At 41.5% G+C, this 20,651-nt stretch overlaps 1 protein-coding gene across 4 annotated transcripts in view; it reads right to left on the reverse strand.

Moving 5' to 3' along the window:
* Positions 1 to 20,651, reverse strand: part of TARS3 (threonyl-tRNA synthetase 3) — a 50,823-nt gene that overhangs the window by 17,130 nt on the left and 13,042 nt on the right. For 3 of the 4 annotated variants that reach the window (XR_009007668.1, XM_057543847.1, XM_057543849.1), the window contains exons 6-13: positions 19,778 to 19,895; positions 18,156 to 18,220; positions 17,422 to 17,472; positions 15,388 to 15,466; positions 14,333 to 14,479; positions 13,421 to 13,519; positions 5,025 to 5,191; positions 3,197 to 3,359 (exon numbers count right to left, since the gene is read on the reverse strand). Coding sequence is in view for 3 of the 4 variants with exons in the window: in XM_057543847.1 (XP_057399830.1) it covers positions 3,197 to 3,359; positions 5,025 to 5,191; positions 13,421 to 13,519; positions 14,333 to 14,479; positions 15,388 to 15,466; positions 17,422 to 17,472; positions 18,156 to 18,220; positions 19,778 to 19,895 (889 nt within the window). In the remaining variant the exon portion in view is untranslated. The remainder of the gene's footprint in view (positions 1 to 3,196; positions 3,360 to 5,024; positions 5,192 to 13,420; positions 13,520 to 14,332; positions 14,480 to 15,387; positions 15,467 to 17,421; positions 17,473 to 18,155; positions 18,221 to 19,777; positions 19,896 to 20,651) is intronic. The other variant, XM_057543848.1, reaches the window with a different exon arrangement.

A 20,651-nucleotide genomic window follows, 5' to 3' on the forward strand; every position in this document is an offset into this window, starting at 1 on the left:
AGTTTTCAGCCATTACCTCTTTGAGTACTTTTTCACCTCCACCCTACATTTCCAGAACTATTTTCAGAACTATTCCAGAACTCTGGTGACATAAATATTAGGCATTCTGTTATAGTCCCACTCGTCTTTGAGGTTCTGTTCATTTTTCTTTCCGTCTCTTTTCTGTCTGTTTTTCACATGGTGTCATTTCTACTGGTGTCTTCAAGTTCACTGATTCTTTTCTCTGCCTCCTCCATTCTGCTCAGGAATCCATCCACTGAATACTTCGGTTATTACATTTTTCAGTTCTAAAATTTCCATTTGGTTCTTCTTTATATCTTCTATTTCTTTCCTGAGACTGTCTATTTTTTCATTTGTTCCAAATGTGCTTGTAATTGCTTATTAAAGCATTTTTATGATGGCTTCTTTAAGATTCTCATCAGATAATTCTAATATCCCTGCCATGTCCACATCAGTGCTCCTACACTGCCCTTTGTCATTCAAGTTGAGACTTTCCTTGTTCTTGACGTGATGATTGATTTTTGATTTCTGAAATCTAGATATTTTGGATATTATAAGACTTTGGATTTTATTTAAACTCTTCATTTTAGCTGGCTTCCACTGACTCTGCTCCAACAGGGAGGGAGAAGTACTGCCTGGTTATTGCAAAGCAGGAGCAGATGTCTGGGTTTCCCACTGGGGACCGCAAGGGAGGCAGAGGCTCCTCATTACTGCTGGGTGAGTAGGAGTTCTGCACCTTAGTAGGTTTCCTCTGATAACACCTCAGCTGGGAGAGGCAGGGGTATCTTGGTACTGCTCCTCACGTGGCCGTTAGCAACCCCCAGGGTGCACAGCCTCATTACTGTGGAGTGGTAGTAGAAGTTTTGTCTCTCCACTCAAGCAGGAAGTGGAAGAGGCACCTTGTGACTGCCAGGTGAGGGTGGAAGTCCAGGCTCCCACTTAGTCTCCACTGACATTACGGGGTGGGTGTGGGGAGATCCCTGTTAATGCCTGGCAGGGATGAGTAGAATTGGTATGATTTCTTCTTTAAGTGTCTGGTAGAATTCACTAGTGATTCCTTCTGGGCCTGGAGTTTTCTTTGTGGAAATGTTGTTAACTACCAATTCAATTTATTTAATAAACACACGGCTACTCAGATTATCTATTTCTCCTTGAGTAAAGTTTGGTAGTTTGTGTTTTTCAAAGAATTTGTCCATTTCATCTAATTTGTCAAATTTACTGGCATAAGCTTGTTCATAATACTGCCTTATTACCCTTTTAATATCTATAGGATCTGTAGTAATGTCACTTCTCTCAGTCCTAATATTTTTTTTTCTTTTTCTTTCCTTTTTTTTTGGCTGCACCACGCAGCTTGTGGGATCTTAGTTCCCTGACCAGGGATCAAACCCGGGCCCATGCAGTGAGAGTGCAGAATCCTAACCACTGGACCACCAGGGAAGTCCCCAGTCCTAATGTTTTTAATTAGTATCTTCTCTTTTTTCTCCAACAAAACTAAAGGTTTATGAATCTTATTGATCTTCTAGGAGAACCAGCCTTTGGTTTTTATTGATATTGTTGTGTTGTTCAAGGGTTAACTGGACAATATTTTCTAATTTCCCTTTGATTTCTTTTTTTTTTTAAATTTATTTATTTATGTATTTATTTATTTTTGGCTGCATTGGGTCTTCATTGCTGTGCACGGGTTTTCTCTGGTTGCTGCGAGTGGGGGCTACTCTTCATTGTGGTGTGCGGGCTTCTCATTGTGCTGGCTTCTCTTGTTGTGGAACATGGGCTCTAGGCACGCGGGCTCAGTAGTTGTGGCTCATGGGCTCTAGAGCGCAGGCTCAGTAGTTGTGGTGCACGGGCTTAGCTGCTCCGTGGCATGTGGGATCTTCCCAGATCAGGGCTCGAACCCTTGTCCACTGCACTGGAAGGCGGATTCTTAACCACTGCGCCACCAGGAAAGCCCTCCCTTTGATTTCTTATTTGACACATGGGTTATTTAGTAGTGTATGATTCACCTTCCAAATACTTGGAAAAAATGATAATAAATTTCATGTCAAGAAAAACAAACAACCCAATCAAAAAATGGCAGAAGACCTAAATAGACATTTCTCCAAAGAAGACATACAGATGGCCAGCAGGCACATGAAAAGATGCTCAACATCACTAATTATTAGAGAAGTGCAAATCAAAACTACAATGAGGTATCACCTCACACTGGTCAGAATGGCCATCATCAAGAAGTCAACAAAATAATAAGTGCTAGAGAGGGTGTGGAGAAAATGGAACCCTCCTACACCATTGGCAGGAATGTAAACTGGTGCAGTCACTATGGAGAACAGTATGAAGCTTCCTTAAAAAGCTAAAAATAGAGTTGCCATATGATTCAGCAATCCCACTCCTGGACAAATATCCAGAAAAGATGAAAACTCTAATTCAAAAAGATACATGCACCCCAATGTTCACAGCAGCACTATTTACAACAGCCAAGGCATGTAAGCAACCTAAGTGTCCATGGACAGATGAATGGATAAAGAAGATGTGGTGTGTATACATATATATATATACGCACACAACAGAATAGTACCCAGCTATAAAAGAGAATGAAATATTGCTATTTGCAGCAACATGGATGAACCTAGAGGTTATCATACTAAGTGAAGTGAGTCAGACAGAGAAAGACAAAAATCATATCATTTATATGTGGAATCTAAAAAATGATACAAATGAACTTATTTACAAAACAGAAACAGACTCACAGACACAGAAAATAACTTATGGTTACCAAAGGGGAAAGGGAAGGGGGAGAATAAATTAGGAGTTTGGGATTAACAGACACACACTACTTTACATAAAATAGATAAACAACAATGTGATTTATGTTCCAATGTATAATAATAAAATTATCTTTACTTTTTATTTCTGTCAGTGATTGATTGTTAAAAATTTTTAAATAGCATCAAACAGAACTTTGAATTTTCAGAGAATTAGGTTCCTTTATAATAAAATAAATTATGTTCGAAAAAAACTTTTTCATGTCATGAGATTACTGATCTATGACCCAAATTAGAGAATCACAAAATGTTGGAGCTGATGGGCCCTCAGAGACTAGACTGAACAACACATTTCACAGTGACTCTGAAAGACTCAGCGATCTGTCCAAGGCAGCACATGGGACCTGTGCTGACCACGCCTCCCCCGTGTCCCTGTTTACCTGCTCCACAGTGCAGAAGATGTGAGCGTCATCCTGCTGGAAGCGCCTGACGCAGGTCAAGCCACTCAAAGTTCCCAATGGCTCATTCCTGTGAAGAGCTCCGAAGTCAGCAAATCTAATAGGCATTTCCCTCCATGATCGTGGACGATGGGCAAACATCAGACTAGAAAAGACACAAGGGCACACAGCTTTTCCTTAACATGGAAAAGATGATGTAATGATCTAGATGTTAATAAGGTACAGTTAAATGCCTCAGGATTTGTAAACACCTTATTCTGGTTCTTAGATCACCAATTTTACAAAAATTCTTCTCCCACGAATTAGTGAACCTTGAATTTACATCACTGCACACTCTGAGAAAGAACCCTCTTATCTTCTCCAGAATGCTGTTCCCTACTCTCATTCACCCAGGGAATATCCACTTACCATTTACAATCCATTTCAAAGGCTACTTCTTAAGTGAAGCAGCCCTGGACACTCCCCCAGAAGGGCTAGTCAGGCTTGCCTCAGGCTCCAAGAACAGCTGGAATTGCCACAATTTTGACACTGGTCTTGCTATTTTTATAACTGACTGTCTATATATCTGTTCCTTCCCCACTCTGCTCATGAGCTCCGGGGGGAAATGGATTGCATCTGAATCACCTCTGCATTTCCAGCTCCCAGCACTGGAAACACTCAGCTAATGTTCTCTGTTGAATGAAAGGCCTCTCTTCTGCAGGAAGCACCCCTGGCTCCCATATCCCATCACCACTAGGCCACTGTGGTCCTGCTCTTCCTTGTTCTAAGACATGAAAATACAAAATTGCATTCTCTACTTGTGTTCAGCTTTCTTCTAATTCTATTGAAATCACAGCTTCAACTGGTACCCAATGGGAAACTGAGTTAAGAAGTTGTTAATACAGGTGTTTTAGAGAATGCAAAGCACTAGGTTAGCCTCCACCTTCTGTTTTTAAAAAGAGGTTATAGAATATTTACATAACAGTTTTTAGAAAATTAAAGATAAATATATATTTTTTACATGCTGCCATCATAAAGTTGAACTTCTTTCAGTCTTTACTGAAAAGGGCAAAGAGCTTTCTTCAATGTTCAGAGGTTTGTTTTAAGTAGTTACCTTCTAAGGTAAATTTACCTGAAACTATGTAGTTGATGATACAAAGCTACAATAGTTAGGATATTTTTTTGTGGAGAATTGTATCTGTTCACTTCCAGTTGTAAAATCTGCTACTCTTACAAGGTTGCATTTGCATACCATGCAACTTTATGATAATTACATTCTTTCACAGACTCTAAGACAACCTTGATTGTAAGATGTACCATTATTTTATACATCACTAAGAAAGAAAATAACCATTAATTAAATTATGGCATAATGTTAAGATAACATTTATAAGATGCGTCCCAATTTCAGGGGTAAAGCCAACTTAGAAACAATGAAATCCAGTCATCTATTTTGACCTCACTGTTCTTGTTACAATCAACCCAAATAGTATGTAAGAACTAGATGTTCTGCAAATACGTATATTTGAAGTGTATTACTATTAGGAAGAGAAATATTACAATAATTTATAAAGTTGATATGTAACTTTATCCTCTGAGAAGCACAAAATACTAAATGGTTTCCAGCTAACATCCCACACCTGTCAAACATATTTTAAAAAGTAAATTTATTCTCTAGAATGAAATAACTTGGTAAAGGTGATTTCTAACCACCACTCTTCAGATTAAAGGAATCACTTAGTTCCAAAAAGCAAAATAATATTAAAGACTAATTGTGAGGAAGTCTGCTATGCGCTTATAGGCACAGATCTGCTTCACTTTTAATACTCACCAGTGCCCCGGACAATTCATGGGCTTAAGGGCAAAAGTGTCCTTGTCAATGTCAAAGGTGAACATGTTGTCACTGTAATGCTGCCAGTGTCCAGAGGTTTCCCAGAGCTTGCTGCTGTACACGTTGGGGGAGAGCACCTCCATGAAGCTGCGTCGGTGGTACTCCTCCTAAAAGAGACGCACACGCAAAGTTAAAATCTGCTGGGACAGGTCACAACTCCAGGCAAATAACACTGTGAACAAAGATTTTTAAATTCAGGATTATGTCTTACATTAATTCATGGTTAATACGCCCTTGGCTTTAAGGGTGGTACTTTATGGATCATGAAAGAAAGATTAGTGTATGCTCAGTATAATTTTCACATTAAGTATATTTGTTTTATAGTATAATAGTATATAGTATGTAATGTTTTAATTCTTTGAGAATTAGTAATTGAAATACTATATATATAAACTTTCTGTAACTACAAACTCCCAAATCCTTGTACATTCCAGATAAACAGCAGGGGGTTTTTTTCTATTACTTAAGAGGTAGAATAATTTTATAACTCAATAAGCCTCTGAGTGCCATGTTAATTTACAGTTTTGACCCATTTAGTTTTAAATAGAAATAAAGCTGGGAATTTGAATTTGTAATATTTTAAGTGGTTGTTATCTACTGAGTCATGAGCTGGCTTTGCTCCCTCCCTATCAACTAACAGCTTCCCTCATTCCATCACTGGGGTCAGGAAAAGAGAATCTTGTTTTTCAAGCAGAGTTCTTTTATTTTAACTTTGCTTTTTTTTTCTTCAAGTTATCAATCTGATGATCTCTGTTCAGTGTTTCTTAGAGTTTCAACATTTGTTAATCATTTAATGGGCATCTGGCACAAACCTAGATCACCATATTTTAGCTAAGTAAAAATATATCTTTTATACAATTAAAAAAATATAAAACATACTATTTCAAAATTACTACAAAGAACAGTTTTGCATCACTGACAGGGATATATTATTTGTCGCTCTTCAGCTGAGCATCTTTTCAGTCCAGTCGTGAAGAGCCTGGGTCTCAGCTATCCAGTAAGCTTCTTTACTTAACCTTTGTTTTTACCAAATCGGAAAATTTCAACAAAATTATAGGTTACTATGAATGGCAGTAATTATTTAGTGGTAAGTCAGATGGCTGCATATACTCAGATTAAACAATGTCCCAGCTACTTCCCTGGTGGTGCAGTGGTTAAGAATCCGCCTGCCAATGTAGGGGACACGAGTTCGAGCCCTGGTCCGGGAAGATCCCACATGCCACGGAGCAACTAAGCCCGTGCACCACAACTACTGAGCCTGCGTGCCACAACTACTGAAGCCCACACGCCTAGAGCCCGTGCTCTGCAACAAGAGAAGCCACCGCAATGAGACGCCTATGCACCGCAACAAAGAGTAGCCCTCGCTCGCCACAACTAGAAAAAGCCCGCGTGCAACGATGAAAATCCAACACAGTTCAAAATCAAATAAATAAATAAATAAACTTAAAAACAAACAAAAAAAACAAAAAACAAGGTCCCAGAAATTAAAGGGGTTTTTGTGTTTTGGCTTCTTTTTACTAGAGGTTACTTTTAGAGCTAAGCTCAGGAGATAGTAATTGATAGATTTTTTTTAACCCACTCTGGACACAATCATGTTAGGAATTTGTTTTGTTGAGGTGTTTGGAAACGATTTTAAACTATGCCCTATGAGGGCAAGTGTCATTATGTTTGCAACTTCTTTTATGCAGTTTAGCAAAAAACAACTGCTATATTTATACATAAAATGTATAAATATATTGCATGTATACCACCTTATCTCTGTATATTATATGTGTGTAATATATATATATATATTAGTTTTGTCTCTCTCACATGCACATACATGTCAGAGACAGAGAAAGCAAATTGGCAAACTTAACAATTGATGAATCTAGATGAAGGACATATGTACGCTCACTGTACTGCGCTTTAACTTTTCTGTAGATTTGAACTTTTCGAAAGAAAAAGTTGGGGAACAATATATCTGAATCCATATCATCAATTTCTTTCTCTAAGGAGTAAAGAAAATCAAGTCTGAGAAAGAGCAAAGTCATGATGACTGAGCAGTCTATAGCTCAGTCTGATCTGAAGAAATCCTGAAGGCTTATTCTGAAGATTAAAAAGCATATTTCATCCCTGAAGTAATAAATTCAGACCATAGAAGGTACTGAATCTCCACCTGCACCTGTGATTTGGCCACTGGAAATAGCACCTAAATATCAGTGCATAGAGAAATTCTCTTAAGTAATTTTTCATTATAAACACTAAAGTGATTCCACTTAAACAGATCCTTTCCAAAATCACACTAAAATACCAGAGTTTTAATAAAAGCATAAATCTACAAGGCCAAAGAGAAAAAGGAGAGGAGATGACAGCTATATACTTACAAATCTGGAAAGCAGATGAGCAACAGCCTCAGCAGATCTGGGAAAGCTGAAACTTTACGGGAGAATCCCAGAGGCAAGACTACTCTGGCTGGATATAGATTTCTTGGCTTCACATTTTTAAGGTATTGCTCCTGTCTTCTATATTTTAGGGTGTCCATTGAAAATTTCATTTCTTTTATGACTAACGATGTTTAGCATTTTTCTGTGTGTTTTTTCTGCTGTTTCCATTAACAAAATCAAATATCTAGGGATAAATCTGATGAAAGATGTGTTAAGACCTCTAAAGTAGCAATAACAAAATACTGTTGAGGGAAAATAAAGACCTAAATGAGTTGACAAGATTTCCATATTTATGGATTGTTAAACTCAATATTGTTGTCATTATCTGCAAATTAATCTATAGACTGAATGTAATTCTAATCAAAATCCCAGCAGTGTTTTTTTCCTTTTTTAGGAAATTGACAAGCTTCTTGTAAAAGTGATATGGAAATGCAAAGAATAGCCAAAATAATCCTGAAGAAAAATAATAAAATTAAAGAACTTAAACTACTGACACCAAGACTTAAAATACAGTTACAGTAATCAAAGCGGTGTGGTACTGATGCAAGGCCAGACAACAAAGGGACCAGAAGAACAGAATAAATACCCAGAAAAAATATATATGTGATGATTTGGTTTAGGACAAAGATTCTGCTACAGTAATAAATGGTACTGAAGTTACTGGATAAGCACAGAACCGCAAAATGAATCCAAGGTAAATCATAGCCTTAAGAGTGAAAGCAAACAAGTTTTTAAACAGAACAAAGAAAAACAGTTTCATGACTCTGAAGTCGGCAAAGATTTCTTAAATAGGACGTGAAAAGCACTAAGCAGAAAAGAAAAAAAAGTAAACTGGACTTCATTAGTAAACATAAAAAGTGTTGGTCCAAAGACATCATTAAAAAATAAATCAAGAAGCCACAGACTGAAAAAATATACTTATTACATATATTTAACTAAGGACTCAGATTCAGAATATAGAAAAAAATTCCTACAAATCAACAATAAAAAGACAACCCAAACTTTTAAATGGGCAAAATATTTAAACAGGAGCTTCACAAAAGAGAACACCCAAGTGGCCAATAAGCATATGAAAAGATTCTCAACATCACTATCCATCAGGGATATGCAAAATAATGCTATTATACCAAGTGTTAAAAAAGAAATAACAAGCCCCAAACGGGGTCACTTACCCCCAGGACAGGAAACCAAGACAGTTTCAACCCCCCCCACCCCAGAGATGTGACCTTTACAACAGCCCATCTGAAATGTCCTGATCAGCACTGGTGAGGTAACTGCCTGAGAACGACCGACCCTGCTGTTCCTCCCCCAGTAGAAGACAGCCTGCCTGAAATAATCCCTTCTTTTCATTTGCTGACACCTTCTCGCCCCCTCCCCTCCTTCTACCTATAAAAACCTTCCATTTCGTACAACCCCTCCTACTGCTGCTGATTCTTGAATTTCTGAATAAAGCCAATTAGTTCTTCAAATTTATTTGGCTGAATTTTGTTTTTAACAGTGTAGAAGAATTAAATAGTCATATATTCCTAGAAGGAGTAGTAAGTGGTTCAACTACATAAAAACTGTTCAGCACTTTCTTAAAAAATTTGTCATTACTTCCCCAGGACCTAGCAATTCTACTCCCAAGTAAATACCCAAGAGAAGTGGGTTCTTGGAAGCACCAAAGACATGATCAAGAATGTTCACAGCAGCTTCATATGTAATAGCCCCAAACTGGAAACAACCTACATGTGCATCTACAGGAGAATAAATAAACAGATTGTACTATAGTCATAAAATGGGATAAATCAAAATACACACAACTTGGATGGATCTCACACATTAAGTTGAACAAAAGAAGTCAGAAACACAATAGTGAATACTACGATTCCATGTTATGAAGTTTAAAACCATGGGTAATTTATCTATGGTAACCAAAATCAGCATAGAGATGATCTCAGGGGAGGGGAGGGGAGGCAGGTACCAACCGGGAAGAGACCCAAGAGGACACACAACAAGATGAAAGGTTCTTGGTCTTGATTTGAGTGTGGCTGGTAGATGTGCACACGTGAAATGCTTCAGATTTGTCCACTTTAATGAATCTAACTTTTATTTCAATCAGTAGCCTCCCACCGAATGCAGTAATATTGTTAGGGAACCGCTGACCGAAACTGCCCGCCTTGGCCAGGCACGATGATAACCGCTTGCCTAAGTTGTCTCACAACAGGAGGTCCTGATAAAGGACACAGTGCTGCCACCGAAAACTAACGGGGAGAATTCGGGAGGGGCTGAAAGGAGAAGGGAGGAGACGCCAGCCCATAATATGTCCTGCCAACCTCCCAGAAACCCTCGTGCTGGAATCCATCTTGGCTGAGAGATGCGCGCGCCACCAGGAAGGACCCTGAGTCACCAAATATGGGCCAAGCAAGATGATTGGCCAGAGACAACCTGAAACTAACCCCATCACCATGAAACCCGAGACTTCGAGCCACGTGGAGAGCAGTCCTCCTGGGTTCCCTTACCCTACTGCTCTCTGCCCGGGCACCCCTTACCAATAAAGTCTCCTGCTTTGTCAGCACGTGTGTCTCCTCGGACAATTCATTTCCAAGCGTTAGCCAAGAGCCCGCTCTTGGGCTCTGGAAGGGGTCCCCCTTCCTGCAACAACATAAGGGACCTAATGCAAGAACCACCCCGATGAGCCTAACACTTGGAACCATGAAAGATAAGTTTTAATCAGCAGTTTTAAGCTACTCAGTTTCAGGACGGTTTTCTAGGCTGCGATAGAACAGACAACGAGGACAGCACGTGCACTGGCCGTGGGTGCTGCTGCACCAGTAACCCTAAAACAGGGGGCTGTGGCTTTAGGGCCAAGTGGTGGGCAGAGCTAGAGGGGCCTTAAAGAAACTGTCTCTGAGGAGCTGAACACTAATAGGAAGGCAAATGTTACTGGAAGTTGAAGAAAAGAGGACCCTTGTTAGGTGGTGCCAGAGATTTGGTAACCCTGTCACCCCAGGTAACACAGAAAACAGAAGGAGTCCCCAGAGAACTCACAGACTTAGCTGGGGGTGTCCGGGCAGAATGTGGAAAGAGACAGCCGACTTCTAACTGCCTGTGACAAAATACAAGACGACAGAAACTAGAGAGAGCACTAATACGTTCTGAGACAAATTTAGAGGAAATACAAAGGTGGCAGGACCTACCGGATTCAAAAATAAAACTTTCTCACCCTCAGACCCTCCCAGCAAAAGAGTCACAAGACTCTTGAGGACAAAGGTAAAATCTTAAGGGTGCGGCTGTCTGCCCTTTGCAAAGACCTCGGAATGAGCTGAGTACCCAATGGGATTTTAAGAGCCTTAGGACTGCACTTTGTACACTCAGTTAAAGATGAGGCTTTTACATTTTTAAGTGTCATCTCCCAGCAGCCTCCCAGGCAGCCCTGGGTAGGGAAGGATCTGTCTCAGAAAGAGACGTAGGGATGGCTTTTATCTAAGCGTTGATTATAAACGTTGTATGTAAAAGTGCCCCCCACACTCTTAAAGGAACTGTACTAGCTGGGATTGAAAGGGACAGAGACAGCACGAAAAGAAATGAGGTCTCTGGACCCCAACCTTCACAGAAGGAGTCAGGCTGGGGACGCTGAGAAAGCTGCTCAGAGGTCCACACAGGCAGGGAGGCTGACTCGGAACCAGGGCCCAGAGGGAAGAGAACTGAGTCCTGAATAACAAGCGTTTTCTGACCTTGGAGCAGGGAAGACGGGTGGGAATCAGGGTTTCGACAGATCACCGACCCCAGCACCTCCTTCTGCCCCCATTCCTTCCTGAGTGGGAATGTCCCCGGCCTCCTACTCCTCCATCATCATTTTATAATGTGGCGGGGTGGGGAGAGTGAGGTGGCCCACAGGTAACCTGTCTCTTTAGTCCACAGGTCTTACACTGACGGGAACTCTACACCTGAGAAGCCTCCTCTGCACCGAGATGAGTTACGAGCTTCTGCGCTGATGTGGTAACCAGAGGAGACTCGGCAGACCTTTTACTCAGCACTCAAACACATTCAAAGGACACAGCTGACTCTCCTCCAGCCTTTGGGGGTTGAAGACATAAAGAGCCACCAGACACTCAGCTGGAAGCCCCGGGGGCCAGGCCCCGGACACAAGGGCAGCCTGTGTCCCATCCAAACGCAAGCCCAGCCCTGACTGAGCTCAGTCTCTGCACTGAGGGCTTCTTCTTCCGTCTAGGCGATGGGTAACAGCTCAAGTGGGAGAAAACATCACCTGGAGCCTCTGCAGGTATGTTTACATACAATATCCAGCACAGAACTGAAAATAATCAGCTGTGGAAAGAGGCAAGACCGCGTACCAGAAAACCAGGAGAAGGCAAAGTCTCTGAGAGGTTTTTCTTTTTTGCATGGAAACGCCGATTTCCTCAGACACGGATATCTGGGGGTTCAGAGTTCTTCACCTCATCTGTGTCTGCCAACCATTCCCCTTCCAAGCCTCAGAGACCCCCGTCCTTCCCACCAATGCCCTTACCTCAGCGGAAGAGACCACTGGGCTTACGTACATTAATGACTGTACAGTACTGCAACCCATAGGATCAGGCCTTGGGCCTGATCATCAGCCATGTCTGTCTTGCATCTATAAGAGATAAAAGATTCTTTTAAGGCCACCACAGAGGCATCCTATTTATTCTCCACACATTCCACCTCCAACCCAGGGAGTTCAAGGTGCCAGGGGCTGTGCTGATTTTCCAGCAAAGACAGCACACCCCAAACAGCAGCTGTGATGGCCATTACCACCTGGTGAAGCCTGACACCCTTCAAAGACTCTTCAGGTCTTACCTCCCTGCTCTCTGATCTCCTCCCATGGCTAAGCAGTGGCCAGTCCCTGTGGAAGGCATGCAGCCCACAGAGGTCAGCCTCCAGGCACACAGCCGAGAAGAGAAGGAAGGAAAGCAAGTCAGAGAGTAACCAGTACAGGCCGCGTACCTTCTCAGGAAGGCACTGCGGAAGGTGGTCCCCCCAACGAGAGGGACAAGCAAGGAAGAGGAAGACATGGGTCAGGGGAGAGGGGGCTCAGCACAGGAAAGACAGGAGGGGAGTAGCCAGGGCGATGACGAAAAGAAGTCCTAAGACATCAGTTGTCAAGAATCTTAGCAAGTCAATTCTGGAGGGAGAGGACCAAATTTGAAGAAAAAAAATTTACTTAGAGATTACCTGAATCATCAGAATACACTGCAAGGAGTTTCAGAGTTTTGATCGAAAATTGAGGATGAATTAGTGATGGGCACATAGAAAACTGAGGAAATGAAAGTTTTAGGTAATTATTAATTACAGGAAAGACACAGAAAGTACAGAAAGGAAAAGTAATCCTAGTAGTCTGCCTGGGTCACCTCTGAACAATATCTACATAGTCCTAATGAAGACTTTCCACTCTATGAACTTGTCCTATTGTACAAGTAGCTATTTTACAAAATTGTTTTTTCACTCTTTGCTCTGGAGCTGCCAAATCACCCAGGAGTCACATAATAAACAATGGCAGGGGGCACCAGTGGTCCAGGGATCACATCCTGAGAAGCAATGATACTTCACAGTTTAGCATTCTGTGCCACACAGAACCCTTCCTCCTTCCTTCTCTCAGGGGGAGTTCCACACTTGGTCTGAAGTTTATCTTAGTATCCTACGTGCTCTAGAAACTTACATGGACAAGAGGTACATTTAATGAAGTCCAAGGATAAATGTAAAATTTAGGGAAAATACAAACTGTTTTAATGTTTTTAATTGAAGGCACAATGTGGCATTTCTCTTTGAGGTTCAAAATTCTTAGTATTATTAAAATAAAATTAATGGAAATGCTTGGCCATTTTACGATGAGAGAAAATAGTAAAATGTAAAATGGAGTTGAATAAGTATAGAATATTTTAAAAGTTAACTTACTCGTATGAAATCCATAAGTGTATTATAAACAAAGGCTCCTCTGGGAAGAAAGAAACAGCTTCCAGGACTCAGATCATGGAAGAAGAAAAGTTCTTGTTCCTAGATTAAAACAATAATTGCATTTCATTTCCACTGTCGTTGCATAACATTTACTGTATACAAATGATACACTAGGAATAAAACATATACTCAGTTATTTCCGATTCTAATATTGACATTCCAAAGTCCCTCAGTACTGTACTTGAATCTAACTACATGTAACAGCACATGTAAAATTACAACTCATATTTATGGTTACTTAGCTTTGAACTTGGCTTTTATTTCACCTAGTATTTACTGCTGATTTCCTCCTCGGCACTTTGGAGTACGGATCTCATGGGGAGACATGGCTGGAGGTGGGCTCTGAGTGACGTGACATCAGCATGGCCGTCATGCTTAGAGCCCACCCTGGCGGCCACCACCACCCAGTGTCCGTCCTCATGCCACCTTGCACGCTACCCAGCAGAGCCGAGGACATGGAGCTCCACAGCAAGTGCCTGGCCTGTCATGTAACAGCTCCTACATGGCAGGACTGAGAGTTAAACCCAGGTCTGCCTCCTTGCAGATCTTCTTTGTTTCTGCTCTGCTTCCCAAATACAAAGTATATTATCAAGTATACACAATTTTTTAAAAAAGGTTATTTTTATATCATGATAAAAATGAAAGGTGCAATTGTTTAAATCTAATAAAAAATACAAGAAGGAAAGAGGTTAGAAGACATTGGGGTAGGAGCGTGAAAGAACTCAGCAGCAAACCATGAGCGCCAGCAAAACAGAAGACAGGAGAGGAGGAGAAGAAGAAATGTTAGTTTTAAGACACCCTAGTTCTGAGACACGGTCGCAGGCCAGCTCAGCAGCGCTCAGCGCGGCGTACCTTCCCAATCCTCCTGTGATCCTGGGTCTTGGCCTCCTCCTGCAGCTTCTCCCAGGCTGTCATCATCTGGTCATCAGGAAAGGATATCCCGTAGACCCTCTGCAGCGTCTCCATTTCAGGGTTACCCTCCCAATATGTTGAGGAATTCTAAACATCAGAGGAGATTTGGGTAAACACACCAAACCCTTGGTTACAAATAAAACTGCTCTGAAACATGTACAGTTGGTTCATACCAGGGGCCTGAGCTACCGTGGACTTTGGTATCAGCCGGGTATCCTGGAACCACTGCCCCGTGGATGCCAAGGGATGACTGTACACAATTCCTCACCCTAACATCAGCATAGCTTACTTAAAGATGAGTTTTTGTAGACTTGGAATCTTAAATTGTTTCTAACTAAACCTTCCCAGCCCAAATTATACCATTAATCAGTAAATTATGTAGTCAGTCTGCTGTGGATTCTAGGGATGAAAAGTAAGAAAGAAAGTGTGGAAATGAGGGAAGGCCAAGCACCGAGTGCATCACCCAGGAGAAGGCAGTGGAGGAAGAGGTGTGGTGACATGAAGGCCAGCCTTGCTGACTGTCATCACCCTTCCTCCACCTGTGAGAAAACCAAGGCCTGGGAAGGGCAGGACGGTGATGTCAGTCTCAGGCCTCCTGATTCCAGAGCGTGTTTTCTGCATCATACCACTCTATCCCTTTTTTTTCTCCGTTTCCTACAGTATGTTATTCTCACATGCACATAAACATTCTTGTTCACATTAGGGCAATTCAAGAAAACAATAGTATGCAGAACAATATTTTAATATAGATGAAAAAGAAATGCACTGTAACACTTATAGTAAGGTTAAATGATAAACAATTAAAGGCTACATATAATGTTCTAATTACCAAAATTCTAAAAAATTATATTATTTTTAGAAGCCCATATAAAAATTAAATATGAATGTAGTGTTTCTAAGAGGCATGGTGTTCAGGTTATAAAAGATATTATTGAACTACTGTCTTATCTAGTTCATCTTAAGTTTACTATATTAAGAAAAAAATCAATCCTTACCTTGAAAATTTTTATCGCTTTAATTTTTCCAGTGTGTCTTACATGGGGGCCTTTACAAAGGTCAACTAGTGGACCACACCTGTAATGAAATATTTAAAACATGCCCAGGCACAGTTATAGCTTTTGGGCCTATTCATTAGAAACCATGTTCTATGTTTTGGGGCAATGTTTAATTTAGGAACAACTTAATTTAAATTAATTTTTAATTTAAGGAGCAGGAAAGAGGCGATTCACCTAGTCTCAGATCCCAGCCTTCCCTCCTTGGCTCACATTCAAAAGCCACAGAATCCTTGGAAAGAAACTGTGCAGACAGAGACACCACTTTTCATTGTCACACCCTAAGGCTCCTAAAAACCTTCACTGTCTTAAAATCAGATAGCCATTTCCCTGCTCTACACTAATTTTCAAAACCAAAATTATATGACAGTTATAAAAAATGCGTTAAGTTGATATTTTACATTAAAAATAAACTTCACCAAACCCACAGAACGCACAACACCAACAGTGAAGCATGATATAAGCATCAGTGTAGATGGATTGTAACTCATTTCCCACCTCTGGTGGGTAATCTTGACCATGGGGAAGTTGTGCATATATGGGGGCAAGGGTGTATGGGAACTCTCTGCATCTTCTTCTAAATTTTGCTGCGAACCTAAACGGCTCTAAAAAATAAAGTCTACTTAAAAAGTAAATAAATTCAAGGGCTTTTGTTTGTTTGTTTTTAAGCCCTCTGATTTCATGACAAAATGTCTAATTGTCTCTTGGTTTAGAAAAACAGCATACCGACTTAACAACGTAAATCTCAGGCAAAGGTTTAGATCAGAGACGACACTGCTATTAAAGCACATGGGGCTGCAGCTGGGGACTCGCCTGCACCTGTAATGAACAAGGGACCACCAAACCCTAACAAGCGCAGACTTTTCTCCAAGTAAAGAAACATTAACAGAGTTAAGATACCAATAATGTGGGTCTAAGGTGACTTAACGTCAACCAATTTAAGGAAAATTTAGTAAAGAAAGAAAGTTGTTCCTTAACTATTCCAACTAATTTTAAGTATTTTTAAAGTTCACTGGTTAAAAAGTTAAAAATTACAATGAATACATAAAGGGACTGGATTATTCACCAAAGTACAATGAAGCTTTAACATGAAAACATCATTTCTCTGAATGACCAGGCTTTACTGTATTGTTCTCTGTCCAAGATGGAGGTTGCAAGTCAATGCTCAGAGAAATGGAAAGAAATGCCTGATTAGCATGAAAGACTTTAATAAGCTAATCTTTAAATAATTCCATAGAAAAAAAGCCATTTATTTTCAAAAAATTAAATACAAGCCATTCCAGTTGATAGAATAAGCATCAATGCAGACCTAAGTTAAAAAAAAAAAAAACCCAAAATGTCAAGTATTAAAAGCCAGAAATTTAAAACTTAGCATATCTTTTCAATTTCTTCATTTATTTTTAAACTTTAAAATGATTATACTGACACTTATTTGTATTATAAGTAATAAATAACAAAATCTTATCAGGTCATTGGAGAACAGCAAAATAAGATAAGCATGGTATCCACCTTCAGCATAAAATGGCCATGTGTTCATATTATCATTTAAGAAATGCACTGTGGGGGCTTCCCTGGTGGTGCAGTGGTTGAGAGTCCACCTGCCAATGCAGGGGACATGGGTTTGAGCCCTGGTCTGGGAAGATCCCACATGCCACGGAGCAACTAAGCCCATGCACCACAACTACTGAGCCTGCGCTCTAGAGCCCGTGAGCCACAACTACTGAGCTTGCATGCCACAACTACTGAAGCCCACACACCTAGAGCCCATGCTCCACAACAAGAGAAGCCACCACAGTGGGAAGCCCGTGCATGGCAATGAAGAGTAGACCTTGCTCACCGCAACTAGAGAAAGCCCACACGCAGCAATGAAGACCCAATGCAGCCAAAAATAAATAAATAAAATAAATAAATTTATTTTTTTTTAAAAAGAAATGCACTGTGCACAGCTGTGCATAAAGGGGGTATAATTTTACTCACAGTACAATTAAGTCAGAGAACCACAGTACTTGAGTGTGGAAAGGAAGTTCCCTGTGGAGGATATTTGTGGTTGTACTTATACAGGGACCAGGTCTTCTCCGATGGGACCGTGAAGGTCACAGGCAGCCAGAGAGCAGGACACACAGGAACAGAGACGAGCAGTACCCACAAGGCAGCTGAACAAGTGGCCAGCAAAAGGGGGTGGGAGCCTAATGCCCAGCAAAACTAAGTGGTTTGGGTAGGGGCTCCCGCTGGCCTCTGCTTCCCACCACTTCTTGTCTCACTGTGAGTCCGGCTGACACCTGGAGGGTAATGCTCTTGGACCCCAAGCAGTGGAGGGCATGGTAAGAGGCAGAGAATCACTGCCCGAGGAGATGGCCCATGACAGCTCCCACCGCCCCTCAATAAGAATGTGGGAGGACAAACAGAATTCCTTTCCCCAACAGTCCCCCAAAATGTGAGGCCCTGAGAACACAGTCTTACCCACAGGGAGAAAGAGGCTGCTACAGCTAACATCCAGAAAACAGAATGTGGGTTTTTAGTACCATCCTGATAAATACAAATGAGAAGATAACAATTCCCCTTTGGTGATAACATTTCAGAGTCCCCACCTACAGTAGTACTATACCAACCATGCAAATTTACAAACAGACCACCCACCAAAGACAGACTTGCTACTGTTAATGCCTTCAGATGTACCACTGAGCAGTGTTTAAAATTCACACACACTTTACCTGTAAACTGTGGTCGTTGGTGTGTTAATCTTCTCCTTCAGGATGCGGCATTTAAATTTATTGTACTACAAAGAAAAATACATTTACATATTATCACACAAAATGTTTAAGTGGGAAAACATGTTAACTTTTTTCAACACACACTGAATGGGCGTCTGCTAAGTTCTAGGTGCTGAGACCGTGGGGATACAAAGAGCTGAGAGCCCAGAGCTGTGCCATCCAGGACGGGAGCCTGCTGAGCATTTGAAATGCAACTGATCCGAAATGAGGTGCACCGCAAGGGCAGAACACTGGATTTCAGAGGCGTAATGTGAAAAGAAGAAAATAAAATAGCTCACTAATTACTTTTTATGTTGGTTACATGTCGAAGCAATATTTTTGATTTATTGGGTTAAATAAAACGTTATAAAAATTAATTTCATCTTTCTTTTACTTCTAAAAGGTGGCTACCAGAAAATTTAAGATGACATATGTGGCTCAGATTTGTGGATCTCATTATTGGACAGCACTGTTCTCGAAGATTCCAATTTTAACTACATGAAGTAAATAAAATTCTGAGGACATGTAAAAATTTAAAAAGGGAACCCTCCTGCACTGTTGGTGGGAATGTAAATTGATACAGCCACTATGGAGAACAGTATGGAGGTTCCTTAAGAAACTAAAAATAGAATACCATATGGCCCAGCAATCCCACTCCTGGGCATATACCCAGAGAAAATCATAATTCAAAAAGATACATGTACCAAAATGTTCACTGCAGCACTATTTACAATAGCCAGGACATGGAAGCAACCTAAATGTCCATCGACAAATGAATGGATAAAGAAGATGTGGCACATATATACAATGGAATATTACTCAGCCATAAAAAGGAACGAAATTGAGTTATTTGTAGTGAGGTGGATGGACCTAGAATCTGTCATACAGAGTGAAGTAAGTCAGAAAGAGAAAAACAAATACCGTATGCTAACGCTTATATATGGAATTTTAAAAAGCGGTACTGATGAACCTAGTGGCAGGGCAAGAATAAAGACACAGGTGTAGAGAATGGACTTGAGGGCACGGGGAGGGGGGAAGCTGGGATGAAGTGAGAGAGTGACATGGACATATATACACTACCAAATGTAAAATGGATGGCTAGTGGGAAGTTGCTGCATAGCACAGGGAGATCAGCTCAGTGCTTTGTGATGACCTAGAGGGGTGGGATAGGGAGGGTGGGAGGGAGGCTCAAGAGGGAGGGGATATGGGGATATATGTATACATAAAGCTGATTCACTTTGTTGTACAGTAGAAACTAACACGACATTGTAAAGCATTATTACTCCAATAAAGATGTGAAAAAAAAAAATTAGCAGAAAACCCCAAACAAAAGAGGAAAACCCAGAATTTTATATGGTATTATACATATTGCTGAATTCAATAGCCGGAGTACTAACAACACTCAGAATTAATCAGATTCATAAAACACACATATGAAACTATTTACCCGGCCCTTCACCTACCTATGTCTGCATTAAAAATTCAACCAACCCGTTGGGAACAATTTGGTGAGCAGTGGCCAATTATTTGTTAAAACCAGTCGTCTGTGTTAAATATTGTTCATGTTCCCAGCACGAAATCACCTTAAACAGGTCCAGCAGGGCCTCCTTGCTGACTTCCAACCTTTCGAAAGGCTGCTGCTCTTTGATGATGGCCTTGCACGCGCTCTCCAGTGCCGGCAGCTCTGTGCTGGACACGGCCCTGCAGGGAAAAGCAGCGAGAATCAGCACAGATTGCTCAGACATGACCTTAGACCTGTGGCCTTTGTCACCAGCTGACTAGCCTTCTACTTCGAGGAACGTGGTACTTTACTGTCCAGGACTTCAGAGCGTCAGTCATCCTTTCACAAGGCAGGTAACCCTACTTCTCAAAGAGGGAGACGGAGGCGTCAGCTGATGAACTGCCCTCGGTTCTCTGAACAGCCCCGTTGGACACTCCCCAGCTGGACCGCAAGCTCCTCCGGGGCCTGATCATCTGGGCAGTCTTCCTCATTCTTCACACGTGTACGGTTTTGTTCAAAAGCGTAGTGTGGAGTGTGCGCCATGCCCCTGCCCTAGACCAGGAGATCCAGGCTGGGAGGAAGCTCTGAGAGCGTGAACTGCAGGTCAGCCGGCCTCCGCTGGGCAGCCCCAGCTCCTCTCGGGAACCCCTGTCTGTGCTCACACCCCTCCAGCCCTGTGGGCCACCTGCATTCCTCAAACAAGCCACACACACCATGACCCAGGGCTGTCCCACAGAGGCCTGGGACGTTCTTCCCCCACCAGCCTCAGAGCTCGCTCCCTTCCTCCCTCCGCCCCACCCTTGCTTCAAGGTCACTGAGCTCTCAGCTGACCGTCTGCCTGCTCAGGCCCCCACCTCCCCTTCACAGCCCTCACCACCTCGTCACCTCCGACAGCAGATGATGGCTGCGTGTCTGTCTATGTCTGTCTCCCCCATCCAGACTGCTGAGCCCACGAG

Source organism: Balaenoptera acutorostrata, chromosome 3, assembly GCF_949987535.1.
Source record: "Balaenoptera acutorostrata chromosome 3, mBalAcu1.1, whole genome shotgun sequence".
NCBI lineage: Eukaryota > Metazoa > Chordata > Mammalia > Artiodactyla > Balaenopteridae > Balaenoptera > Balaenoptera acutorostrata.